Genomic DNA, 10308 nt, shown 5'->3' with positions numbered 1-10308 from the left:
GGTTTCTATTTTCTATGATATACGTGCACATCCCAACTACGAGGAAAAAGATCCTTTACGATTGAACCACATTAGAATCACATCCTTGAGTAATCAATTGCTCAACAACTTTAGAATCACATTCATGTACTACCATCATCCATTTCACGCACCAACACCTATCCTATCCATTACAGAATTTAAAAACATCAAATTGATACATATAACTACTAATTTAGAAAGTCAGAGCACATTTTAGAAAGTATATGCAATCAAATCATGAAAATAACATGAAAGCAAATGATCACTAATTTTCTTATTTGTATAGCAACTTGAAATAAAAAAAAACATACTAATTTTTAAATAAATAATACAACATTACACAAACAGAAAAGTTGAAATTACAAACAAACGTATCTATATTTTTTAAAAGACCAACATCAAATTAATTCATTGTTCTGTGATTTGCACCGGATCGGTTGTTTCTTCTCTTCAGTCTCATATTAAACATATGTTCAACAAGTCTTGCAAGCCATTCTGGTTTCCCAAAGAAGAAGACATTGTGTCCCAACAGCAATCCAGATATTGCCCCACACGCATATCCTATTGCTACTGCTTTCCAACCAAATCCTGATCCCTCTTCATCTTCAGATGTTGAAAGTGGTGACCGATCTTCATCATTTTTGCATGATTTAGACAATGGTAATCCACATAACATTGTATTTCCTTCATAGGATTCATTTCCAAATGTATCAAACTGTTGACCTTTAGGTACGATTCCCTCGAGATGGTTTTGTGAAAGGTTCAAGAATGAGAGAAAATTCAGCTTTGTGAGAGCCATAGGAATCTCCCCCCTCAACTGGTTCCTTGAGAGGTCCAACCACTCCAAATTTCTCAAATAACTCAATGATTGTGGAATGGTACCTGTGATTCCATTGTTTGAAAGGTTAAGGCCTTTGAGAAATTTTAAATCTCCAATGAGTTGTGGAATTTCTCCTTCAAACATGTTATTTGATAAATCAATAGTTGTGAAAGTAATCAATATCCTCGATAGTTCCATAGACAGACCTTTCATTATGACCACCACAGAATCTTTATAGTAACTGACACTACCCATGTATTGCAAACCAATTTGACTATCATTCACATTCATCATGAATTTAAAGTTCTTAATACATGATGTTGGGAATGAGCCACTAAAATTGTTGATAGAGACATCAAAAATTCTCAACTTGAGAAATGGATGTTTGGTGGAGCATGTGATTGTACCATAAAGTTTATTTGATCTTAAACTCAGTACTTGTAAATCTGGTAGAATTCCTAGCCAATTGGGGAATACATCTTCTATTATGTTGTTACCAAGGTCCAAAACTTCAAGTTTTTTGCAATGAGCCAAAGAGTGTGGTAATGGTCCTTCCAATTGATTTCCATTCAATTTTATAGTCTCGAATCGATTTTGTTTGGAAAAGTTTGTAGGGATGCTTCCATAGAGGTTATTCATTTGCAAATCTAATACAGAAAGAATAGGAAGTGTTCCCAGACATTGTGGGATCATGCCTGTTAATTTGTTGTGTGCCAAATTGAGCACCTCCAGAGATGATGCATTGCAGAATGATGAAGAAATATCTCCTGTGAAGTTGTTATTTGAGAGTAAAAAGTAGTAAATGAGATAGGGTGGAACTGGAAGATCTCCTTGCAACTTGTTGAAACTAAGATCAATGTAATAAATGTATTCCGATGAGTTTAGGAGCTTATGAAACCATTTGGGAATTTTCCCATGAATGTTATTATTGGAGAGATCTAATGATTGGAGATTAGGTAGTCGTGCCAATAATTTAGGAAAACTATTGATATTACTAAAAGATAAATCTAACTGTTCAAGGTAAGGGGATGAGATGGATTCAACTTTGCTATCAATGTTGATAGAAAGAAGACTATTGTGTGAAAGATTGAGGAAATTTAGTTTTTTAAATTTTGAAAATTGGTGAAAATCCACAACACCACTCACATTTGTTGATGAAAAAGCTAAGTCGGTAAGATTTTGGAAGTCAAATATTGAATTTGGAAAATGACCATGTAGGTTGTTATTAGAGAGATATAAATATTGCAGAGAATAAGTTGTGAACTCACCAATGAACCCTATAAGGTGGTTGTTGTCGAGGTACAACTCTAACAACGAAGGCAAATTATAACACCAATGCGGAATTGTTCCGTTTAACATGTTAAAACCTAAATCCAAATAGCTCAATTTTGAAAGTTTTGTGATTTCATTTGGAATTGGACCAACTAGATTATTAAATGATAAACCTAAATGAGAAAGCTGAGATAGATGAAAAAATGATGATGGAACTTGGCCTGTTAGGTTGTTAGTGGAAAGTTCTAAATATTCCAGTTTCATTAAATTTCCATAAACATTTGGGATTTCTCCGTTAAGTTTATTTCCAAATAAATCTAAAAAAGAAAGATGAGGTAACTGATAAAACAATGATGGCGGGATCTCACCATTAAGGTCATTTCGTGAAAGGTCCAAATGTGTTAGTTGGGTGAGGTTCCACAAAGATAGAGGAATCGTCCCATCGAAATTGCATTCTTGAAGGAATAAATGAGTTAGAGACTTCAATTGACCTATGGAATAAAGAATTTCACCTGAGAAAGGAATGGAAGAGAGGCCCAAGTACCTTAGAGCCATGCTCCAGTTGGACTTTGGAAGTTGACCAATAAGGTCGTAATTATATGACAAATCTAGTTTTTGAAGGTTGGGTAATGAGAGGACGTCACTTGACAAATTTCCTTGCAATTCAGTGGATCTTAGACTAAGAGAAACCAAAGAGGATGACAAATTCTTTAGCATAGACAAAGAGCTCTCTTTGATTGAGGACATATTCACAGTATCAAGATAAAGCTCCCTTAAATTAGTAGCATTATGAATGAGTTTCTTCCATGTGAATGGATTGAGTTTCAATTCCCCCCACAAACCATTGCTAAGATCAAGTGATATTAATTTTGACAAATGAGAGATTGTGGAGGGAATATTACCACTGAGGAAACAATATGACACATTTAGATGTGTGAGATTCACTAAATCCCCAATACCAGCATGCAATGAAGAACGGAAAAAATCATTAAAAGCCAAGTTGAGTTGTTGAAGATGTTTAAGCTGGAAGATAGTGCTATTGGGATGTAATTCACCTTTCAGATTGTTGCAACTAAGGTCCAGACCAATCACATAATCTGACACGGTGTCACACGTGACACCATCCCACTCACAACAATCTGTATTGTTTTTCCAAGTTTCTGTTTTGAAAGAAAAAGAGGAACACTTATAGAACCAAAAAGTAACGGAAGGTGTAGTGTTGACAAAAAATGAGTTCTTGAATTGTAACAAGGCAGAGCTGTCATGATGGTTGCATAATGAGAATGTGTAGGAAGTAAAGTTTGTAAGCAACAACAAGGAGAAGAAGTGAATGGTAAAAGAAGGCAATAGAATAAAAAAGGAGGCCATTTAGAGCAACTTGATATTATTTCTTTTTTACCTGATGATGATTTTGGATATACCAATTGATTACCCTCAATTTATTTATATATAATTGAGTCTCGGCGTGCTTTTGTTTTGTAGCAAGGGATGCTTTTCATCGACCGTATGGAGCACTCCAATAGAAGGAGTTTTTGTGGTTGCAATTATACTTATAGTGATAGGATAATTGACAATAACATTAATTCATTAGCATAAGTAGAAATGTATGGTGTATTTTTAAGATAAGTAAGACCAAGATTTTTGAACCGTATATAATACTCCATTTGAAATGTTTTTGAATGTTCTAACATTTTTTTAATAAATTTTAAAAGTTAAATCAAAAGAGTGGCTTTCATATTTTTTTTTTAAAAATAAAACTTGGGGTACCTTAAAGGTTAGCAATTACTTGGATCTAAATTTTAATATTTATTTCTTTTAAGTAGTTTAGTGGTTAAAAATTTCACTCTTAAAATAAATAAGTAAAGAGTATAAAATCCGAACGACTTCTACATATATAATAAAATTTTTCTATCAATTGAGTTAAACTCAGAATAACTTATTGATATCCTTAATATGTGTCTTAAGAAAACTCTTGTTGCTATATTATAAATTCTTGTTTAGAAAAATTACTTCAAAAAATATTTAATATACACATCCACTTTATTTATTAAAAAATGATTAAGCTACTTTATTAAAAAAATGAACATTTTGATTAAGAAATATTTTTATTTTAAGACGAATTCCTTACTCATCTAAACTAGAATCCGTGCCACTTAAGACGAATTAATTCTAATTCGACTATTTTAGTTTAACTAATATTCCTCTAACTTATTCTTTGCTCATCTAAACTATATAACTTGCGCCACTTAAGACAAATTAACTATAATTCGACTATTTTAGTTCAACTAAAATTCGTCGAACTCATTCCTTCCTCATCTAAACTAGAACTCATGCCACTTAAGATGAATTAACTCTAATTCGACTATTTTAGTTTAACTAATATTCCTCTAACTCACTCCTTGCTCATCTAAACTATATAACTCGTGTCACGTGCACTTAAGATGAATTAACTCTAATTAGACTATTTTAGTTCAAAAAATATTCATCAAACTCATTCCTTGCTCGTCTAAAATCGAACTCGCACCACTTAAGACGAATTAAATTCTAATTCGACTATTTTAGTTCAACTAATATTTGTCGAACTCATTCCCTGGTCGTCTAAAATCGAACTCGCCTCACATAAGACGTCTTAACCGTAATTCAACTATTTGTGTGCTTACTAACATTCTTCTGAATCATTCCTTACTCAGCTAAACTCGAACCTGCGTCACTTAATACCTATTAACGGTAATTCATTTATTGAAAATCTACCTAAGATTCCAAAGATTCCTTACTCAATTATACTCGCGTCAATTAAGAACTCTTGTTTTACTTAATCATAAATTGGTCACTTAATCATAACATAATGCATAACTTTTCAATGTAAGATTCAATGTTTTCTCTGATATTAGTAAGTGATATTTGAACCCTGAACACTCGCACTCATCAGGTCTGATCATCTTTTGCTACAACTATATGCCTAATTTTGTAGATTTGTTTGGAGATTGGAATAATATTAATTAGTAGAAAAATGACTTTTGGTTTAGAGATACCACTACTGGTATGTGAATACCAGTAGTGAAATACATTTGACCAAAGGATTCCACTACTGATATTTTAATACCGGTAGTGAAAAGTTCATAGATAAGGGATTTCACTACTGGCTTTCTTAAATCAGTAGTGAAAAGTAGACACGGTGGCAATGTTGTAATTACATCAAAATTTGTTTTAATTGTATTTCACTACCGATCTAGGATTCACCCGTAGTGGAATCCCTATTAGTGTTATTAATTTGTTCATTCTCATTCTTCATTCATCCCTTACGCGAAGCCAAAAACGAGAACGCGTATCTTCATTCCCAAATCGCCAAATCCCTAAAAATCCCAATTTCCATTGAATCGCCATCTTCATTGAATCCAATCATTCCCAATTTCTTCAATCATTCTCCAATCTCTTCGTTTTCATTCGTTTTGATTCGGTTTCATTCTCCAAACCCTAGATCTAAAGCAATGGAAAAGGGCGGTGAGGCGACGATAGATCTAAAGCGAGACGGCATTGAGGATCTGAGCGGCCGTGTTCATCTACTTCCCTGCTGTATCAAGCACGACGGTCCCACCGAAGTTTCTCACTATTTCAAACCTAAACCCACCGGCGTCGTCGGAGAAGGTTACTCGAAGGTTACTACTCTTCCTCTTCCTCCTAACTACTCTGGTTCGTATCTCATTTTTCTCACTTTCTTTTAAAGTCTTCTTTCTGAATATGATTGTGATGATTGCTATGTTATGTAGGTTTTGTTCTGGTAAAGAAAAATTCGTCTAAAAAATCCGGTGAAAGCTCTGATTCTTGGGAGACTAGTGCTACGTTTAATGATATTACGTATTGGAACCATGACTATGTTCCTTCTCAGAATGATGATTTCTTCCGTTCTTTCCATTGGATTACTGTTGCTAAAGCTGTAAGTTCTTTCTCACTTTATGGCTTACTGCGCATGAATCTGTCTAAGATGAATATATCATGAACTAATCACACTATCAACTAGAAATATATGTAGGGTCTGATTGAATTGACTTGTTTTAGCTTATCTACTTGTATGAACACTTGTGATACTGTTTGAGTGAGCTAATCGAAACAACTAAATATCATAACTTATTTTCAGCTTATTTTCATAGGCTCTCTAAGATAACTTATGAAAACAGTTTATAACTTTGAAAATAGTTTGACTTTATTTTGTCTTTTGTTATAGAAATAGTTTATGCATAAGTACTTATATGAAAGTGCTTACTTATAGGCTTATAGCATAAGCGGTTAATTGAGTGGTTTATCCAAACAGGGCCTTAATGCTTGCCTAAATCTTGTTGAGTTGTAACTTTATTTGTTACCCTTATGTTAATGTTGGGAGGATGTCATATTGTAAACAAGAAGCGGTTTCTATATTTCTCAATTTATCATATTCTGGATTGAAGGGTGCTTTACTGTTGGTTACCTTGGGCAGTTTCTTCTAAAATATAGCAAATTGGAAAAGGTGCTTTTGGTTATGCACTTCTTGTGAGACATAACATGAGAAGAAAAAGTGAGAATGGAGCCTACCTTACCTTTTGTTCTTCTTCCTTAAATTACGATGTATGATATCATGTATATCATTATTAGTATTGCTTTTTTTAATTTATGTGTTTTGATTATGTAGATATGTGCTTAAGAAGATTAGACTTGCCCGCCAAACTGAGCGGTCTCGCAGATCTGCACACCAGGAGGTTGGTGCTTTTAATAGTGATTCAACTAATGGACTGATGTATTATCTTGTGTTGTTTTCTGTATAAATATTCTCCTCTGCATATTGCATGATTTGTGGTGCACTTTTGTTGTTCTTGAGAAATTTCATTTGCTAAATTTTGAAGGGTCTAAAGATAGGTTTCTAACCTTAATATTTAAATAAATTAAGCAGTAAACTTCATGACAGTTTATGTCGACCCCATCGCATGATGTGAAATTATTTGTGGGATATATGATTCAGGATAATTCTAACGTGTTTCTTGTGGCCTGTATAGATGGAGCTTATATCTAAATTACGAAACCCATTTATTGTGGAGTATAAAGATTCATGGGTAGAAAAGGTATTTTGCTTCTTATTGTTTACATGTCTTCCATCTTTTGGTTAATTATAAGAATAAGAATGGCTTCTACTATAAGCTTGCTGAAACAAGCTTCAATTGTAAGATTGGCTGGAAGGTCTTTCTTTTTTTAATCATAAATTTTTTTGAGATGTTTCAAGTATTGATCTTTGGCTTCTTCCTTCTCAGGGTTGCTATGTCTGCATTATTATAGGTTATTCTGAGGGTGGAGATATGTAAGTCTATTTTCTCTGCCTTCTAATGTGGTGCATTTTATAGTTCGATTTTCTTTCAGCTTTTGTAAATTGGAGTTTGAAAATAAGGATATCATTTGAATTATTGCATTTAAAGAAGTTCGATTTTCTTTCAGCTTCTAATGTAACCCAGGGCGGAAGCTATAAAGAAGACTAACGGTGTTCTGTTTCCGGAGGAGGTTATTTTTTTTTTCTTTTCTTTTTTCTCATTGCTGATATTTTAATTCTTGACAAGAATAAGGATATCATTTGAATTATTGCATTTAAATTCTGAAAAGGAAAAAATAAAAAATAAAACTAACATACCACTACTGATATCTATAATAAACAGACGTGAAAACTAAGCATACCACTACGGGTAAAGGTAATGACCCGTAGTGGAATCCCCATTTCTTTAAAAAAAAAACTTGAAACCATACATACCACTACGGATATGTGTAAATACCCGTAGTGGAATCTCATACATACCACTACGGGTATTTGTAAATACCCGTAGTGGAATCCCCAATTCTTAAAAAACAAAAAAACTGGAAACCATACATACCACTACGGATATTGTAAATACCCGTAGTGGAATCTCATACATACCACTACGGGTATTTGTTAAAACCGACGTGGAATCCCTATAATTTTAAATAATAATTACAGAAGAAACTACACATACCACGACGGGTATAAAAATACCCGACGTGGAAAGTGTGTACTTACAACGTCGGCTGCATTTACTACTGGCCGCGGCCAGTAGTGGAAAGTCTGTTTGGCCAGTAGTTGTATCTCTTTTCTGCACTAGTGATGACAGCAAGTTCATGTTCATTTTTACTTAAGTTCAGATTGATAGTTCTTCCCTAGTATAAGGAGCACATAATGTGATGCATCTAATAGGGATGACAATGGGTAGGTTATGGGTAGGGTACTATAGTACCCATCCCCATACCCGCGTGGGTAACAACTTTTGCCCCCGTCCTCATACCCTATGGGTACCTAGGTACCCATACCCATACATGTTACCCGCATTTTTACTAAAAATAAATTGATTAATTATAAAATATCATATAATTTTAATAGAATTAAATTTTTTTTTAAAGATTTTAATATTGACTAATGAAAATTATAAACAAAATTATTACTAATCATATGTTAAATTTCATATTTATGTTAAATATTCACATTATTTTTATATTATGTTATAAATAAACATTTTTAATAAAAATATGTAATAGTTTAGTAGAGTTGTATCGTTTTAAATTGATTTACATATATTATAATATACTAATATAAATAAAATAAATAAATATATATTATGCGGGTATGGGGCGGGGTGGGTACTAAGGTACCCGTACCCGCATCCATACCCGTTCATTTTTGCGGGTAATTACCCATACCCGTGCCCGTACCCAAAATGCGGGTTTTTACCCTACCCGTTGTGGGTAATTTTTGCGGGTACCCTCTGGGGATGGGTCAAATTGTCATCCCTACTAAGAGCTTAACTTAGCGGCGCAGCTTGTTGTCCGTTTACCTTTTTGTTCATGTGTAATTATATTAAAAACAAATATTGAACTAAAAAAACCTCTATTTATTTACTAATTGAAACTGAGCATTGAAGAACTGAAAGAGTTGTTTACTAATTGAGTCTGGCATGCTTTTTATTTGACGCTTTCTTCAACCGTATGAAGCACTAATACTCTTAGCAATACACTAGTGAGTGTATGGTGGAAGACTAAGACTTTTTGTGGTTGCAATCATAGAAATGTTTGGTGGAAGACTAAGAAGACTTTTGAAGTAACACACAAGTTGGAATCTTTTCAATTGTACATAGTCATCAAGTATTCAAGTTGACTCTTCTTACAAACACATTGCATGGAGGAGATATTTTACAAAGATGAAATTAGACATTTTATACTGATTTTGATACTGACTAGGAAATTTACATAGTTTCAATAACTCCTTAATTTGCTCAACTTAGATAACACTAGAGCTAAAAAATTCAAACTCCACAATCTGACCTAGTAGTCCTCTTTTAACTGCCGGTTTAGATATGACTTATTTTTTAGCTTGTATAGCAACTTGAAATAGACACAACATACTAATTTTAAAACAGATAATACAACATTACTCAAACTGAGAAGTTGAAATTACAAACAAACGTATCTATATTTTTTTAAAAGACCAACATCAAATTAATTCATTCTCTTGCATTGCTCGTTCTTACTCCTTTTTGTCTCTTCATACTTGTTCTTCTTCACTGGATTTCTAGTATAGCTTACTTTCTTTTATTCTATTACTTGAATCAACATCACATACGGTGCAGTTCACTTTTTTTCCCGTTTCATTACCTTAAACACATAGTCAAATACTCCATTGATGATTAGAGTGACTACATACGTGTTTCTAAGTATATATATAATTAATTGACTTATAGTATACTTCCTTGATGATTTTGTCTCATAAGCTAGTTTTTTCTCACAAATTTATTTGTTTCTATTATAAAAAAAATAATATTAGCATGTTTTTTTACAACACAAGTGTCAAAATAAATATAAAATAAAAAACAAAAAAACTTTTTGTTTGGCGGGCTCGCCAACTCGCTTGTCCGCCATTAAACGGGGCGGACGGTGATTTTAGACTCGGACACCTAAGTTAGCTCAACTCGTCTCGTCCCGCTTTTAGACGGACTTAAGCGGGCCGATCCTAAACGGGACAGACTTGCCCGCTTTGCCACCCCCGGTATCTTGTATATTCTAGGCACTTATGCATATCTTTTTTTTTATTACAAACTAGCAGGACACCCGTGCGTCCGCACGGGAGTCGCGGCGTTGCCGCTCACTTGATAAGATAAAATAGTAATTTATTGGGA

The 10308-nt window shown here is 33.5% G+C and overlaps 2 protein-coding genes across 4 annotated transcripts; one reads left to right on the top strand and one right to left on the bottom strand.

Moving 5' to 3' along the window:
- Positions 1-332: 332 nt before the first annotated feature.
- On the bottom strand, positions 333-3649 carry LOC123920055 (receptor-like protein 7). Its single transcript, XM_045972147.1, has 2 exons — positions 1869-3649; positions 333-1799 (listed from the first exon to the last, which is right to left on the bottom strand). Exons 1-2 carry the CDS (start codon positions 3479-3481, stop codon positions 425-427), a joined length of 2988 nt encoding a protein of 995 aa, XP_045828103.1. The 5' UTR covers positions 3482-3649; the 3' UTR covers positions 333-424.
- Positions 3650-5317: 1668 nt separating this feature from the next.
- Positions 5318-7430, top strand: LOC123920058 (uncharacterized protein C12B10.15c-like). Of its 3 annotated transcripts, XM_045972151.1 has the most exons (5): positions 5326-5803; positions 5881-6047; positions 6777-6843; positions 7138-7203; positions 7390-7430. In XM_045972151.1, exons 1-3 carry the CDS (start codon positions 5602-5604, stop codon positions 6786-6788), a joined length of 381 nt encoding a protein of 126 aa, XP_045828107.1. In that variant the 5' UTR covers positions 5326-5601; the 3' UTR covers positions 6789-6843; positions 7138-7203; positions 7390-7430. The 3 variants fall into 3 exon arrangements, 2 of the variants coding, with proteins under 2 accessions (XP_045828106.1, XP_045828107.1); XR_006813401.1 differs by lacking the exons at positions 5326-5803; positions 5881-6047 and adding an exon at positions 6647-6662; XM_045972150.1 differs by lacking the exons at positions 6777-6843; positions 7138-7203; positions 7390-7430 and adding an exon at positions 6423-6523 and having other exon boundaries at positions 5318-5803.
- Positions 7431-10308: the final 2878 nt, after the last annotated feature.

The sequence above is a fragment of the Trifolium pratense genome, linkage group LG4, assembly GCF_020283565.1.
Source record: "Trifolium pratense cultivar HEN17-A07 linkage group LG4, ARS_RC_1.1, whole genome shotgun sequence".
Classification (NCBI taxonomy): Eukaryota; Viridiplantae; Streptophyta; class Magnoliopsida; order Fabales; family Fabaceae; genus Trifolium; species Trifolium pratense.
Note: the sequence above shows the minus strand (reverse complement) of the source record. Positions and strands in the feature narration are given on the sequence as shown.

Bases quoted from the DNA above. Each gene is read 5' to 3' on its own strand.
- LOC123920055 (XM_045972147.1), bottom strand. From the start codon at position 3,481: ATGGCCTCCTTTTTTATTCTATTGCCTTCTTTTACCATTCACTTCTTC. The intron at 1,800-1,868 runs CCCTTACCTTGA...ATTGGCACGACT, and splicing joins AAAGTTGAATCCATCTCATC to ACCTAATCTCCAATCATTAG.
- LOC123920058 (XM_045972150.1), top strand. From the start codon at position 5,602: ATGGAAAAGGGCGGTGAGGCGACGATAGATCTAAAGCGAGACGGCATT. The intron at 5,804-5,880 runs GTTCGTATCTCA...TATGTTATGTAG, and splicing joins TCTTCCTCCTAACTACTCTG to GTTTTGTTCTGGTAAAGAAA. The intron at 6,048-6,422 runs GTAAGTTCTTTC...TTATCCAAACAG, and splicing joins GGATTACTGTTGCTAAAGCT to GGCCTTAATGCTTGCCTAAA.